Source organism: Apaloderma vittatum, unplaced genomic scaffold, assembly GCF_000703405.1.
Source record: "Apaloderma vittatum isolate BGI_N311 unplaced genomic scaffold, ASM70340v1 scaffold33293, whole genome shotgun sequence".
Classification (NCBI taxonomy): Eukaryota; Metazoa; Chordata; class Aves; order Trogoniformes; family Trogonidae; genus Apaloderma; species Apaloderma vittatum.
In genome coordinates, this window is record NW_009706962.1 from 3,371 (window position 1) to 5,600 (window position 2,230).

Sequence of the window (2,230 nt, forward strand, 5' to 3'; positions counted from 1 at the left end):
ACGCTCGGGGCAGCCTGGTGAGGACACTCGTCGGGGAGGTGCTGCAGCCCGCCGGGGGGGGTCGGGAGGGTCCCGGGGGGACCCTGGCGCTGGTGCGCAGGTGCCACGCGGGGGACAACCATGCCTGCATTCAAAGACAAAACACGTGTGGTCAGAGCTCGTGCGGGACACAAGGTTGGAGGTGGGGGATATCTGAGCCTCAGCCCCCAAACTGCCACCCCACTGATGGCGCAACCCCTTGTGGCCACCCGAGTCCTTCTCTTCCCTCCTAGCTAGCCAGGGCTGGCAGGACCTGTCCTACAGGAGGTGCCAGGAACGCTGGGATGGTTTCACACAGGGGATTGTCACTCGCATGCCAGGATCGCCACTGACCTGTTCTTTTGCTGATGACTTCAGCGATGGATGGGGGGAAGTACCCGACCCGATCGGTGCCTTTCTGAGCATCGTGGATGTGTCCCTTCCATCGCCCATCCGGATGCTGCTCCAGCACCTGCCGTGGGGACGACAGGGATGGGGTTGGTACCGTTGGTGCCATGGCAGCGCAGGGGACAGGGAGCAGGGAGCAGCCTCACCGTAATGACATCTCCTGCCCGGACATTGAGAGCAGTTGGGTCGTGGAGGTTCCAAAAATCCTTCAAAGCTCGGACCTTCAGGATTCCTGATGCCTCTGAAGGCAAGGGATAGAGGGAAAGAAAGAAGGTGCCAGAGTGTTGGGAGGAAGAAGAGTGGTTCACGGAAGGCAGAGAGAGAAAAGAGCGAGAAGGAAGAAGAAAACATTAATACTGCAGGATGGACTCGATTCCTGGACACTGCCCACACGGAGGATGAGGATGTATAACACGGGACCTGGACGCTGAAGCTCCCAGCCAGGCTGGTTTAGGCTTTGAGCCCTGGGAGCCTCAAGCAGGTCCCGGGGGAAAAAGTCCCTTTCAGTGCCAGGCAGTGCCCGGCCCCGCGCCGGCCCCACCTCACCTCTCAGCAGCTGCTTTATGTCCTTGCTGGCGTGCGAGGTGGTGAACTGGTTCACGATGTCCAGCGCTGTCTGGTTGTAGGTGTTCCGGATGTTCACGTCGACGCCGCCCTGCCCAGGAGGTGACACAGTCACCGCCAGACCTCACACTTGCCGCTGAACCCACGTGAGGCGAAGGGACCAAAGGGAAGGGGGTGACCCCCAGGGACTTGTCCCTCTGTGCAGCCTTGTCCCCACCGCACTCACCTCCAGCAGCAACCGCACCACCTCCGTTTTGCCGTAGAGCGCGGCCTCGTGCAGGGCTGTGCCTGTCTTCGTCTGCTTGTTGATCTCGATCCCAGCCTTCAGCAGCTGCCTGGTAGGAAGGAGAGAGGCATGAACAGCAGGATACAGACACCAAAACCAGGTGATCGGCTGCTTGGCCATGGAGACAACGCCTTGCACTGCTGAGCCTTTGGGGACAAGGGACTGAAGCCTGCAGCAGGGAGGTGGGTTGGGGAAGAAGAGGGATTGAAGCCGTGATGTTTTTTCCTAGGAAAGGATGTGTCCCAGGCTGGCAGGGGTTTACCTGATGATCTCTTTGTGCCCGTTCTTTGCTGCCAGGTGCAGTGGGGTGGTGTAGTTGGGGTCGGTGGCATCTTTGGACTGTCCCTCCAGGAGGGCGACGCACAGATGACTGTTCAGCAGCAGCTGGGCCACCTGCAGTGGGGCACACGCGTGAGCAGTGGGGTGCAGGTACCCCCATCTGCAACCCGTCCCCGGGCACAGCCCTCTGCTCCCCTCATCCTGCCACCCCCTTCCACCCGCAGCCCCAGGTCTCGGCTGGAGCCAGCTAGTGCTTGGCAGGGCTACGCCATCGTGAGGGGCTGTGAAAGGTCACAACAACCAGAAATAGTCTTCCCGTAATCAGGCTTTTCAGACCAAGCCCTAAAAAGCTCCAGTTTCTCCAAGCCCAGAGCAACTCTCAGCATCTCAGGGCAGCCCAGAGAAGTTATTTTTACTGCCCTGTTTATAGCCACAGACATTATAGATACTCCAAAAATGGAAATATCCCCCTGGTCCCCTCCCTGGTGGGGCACAGGATGGTCTGGCTGGCCACCCTCCAGCCTGGCCCGGTGGTGCAGTGCTGGCTGGACTGGGGTCTCCCAGGCCATGGGACGTCCCGGTCCCCAAGAGTGGTGCCAGGGACCTCGAGCAGCCGAGCGGGGCTGGGTGCTCAGGGCTTGTAGGGAGTAGCCAGCTCAGGCCGTCCGGGCTTTA

At 60.4% G+C, this 2,230-nt stretch overlaps 1 protein-coding gene across 1 annotated transcript in view; it reads right to left on the reverse strand.

The window, feature by feature from the left end:
* The window catches only part of CASKIN2 (CASK interacting protein 2), a gene marked incomplete at both ends in the record, with an annotated part of 5,951 nt that overhangs the window by 3,328 nt on the left and 393 nt on the right, over positions 1–2,230 (reverse strand). Inside the window, 5 exons of the mRNA XM_009865998.1 lie at positions 373–490; positions 573–667; positions 973–1,081; positions 1,217–1,325; positions 1,539–1,701. Of these exons, the coding sequence (XP_009864300.1) occupies positions 373–490; positions 573–667; positions 973–1,081; positions 1,217–1,325; positions 1,539–1,701 (594 nt within the window). The remainder of the gene's footprint in view (positions 1–372; positions 491–572; positions 668–972; positions 1,082–1,216; positions 1,326–1,538; positions 1,702–2,230) is intronic.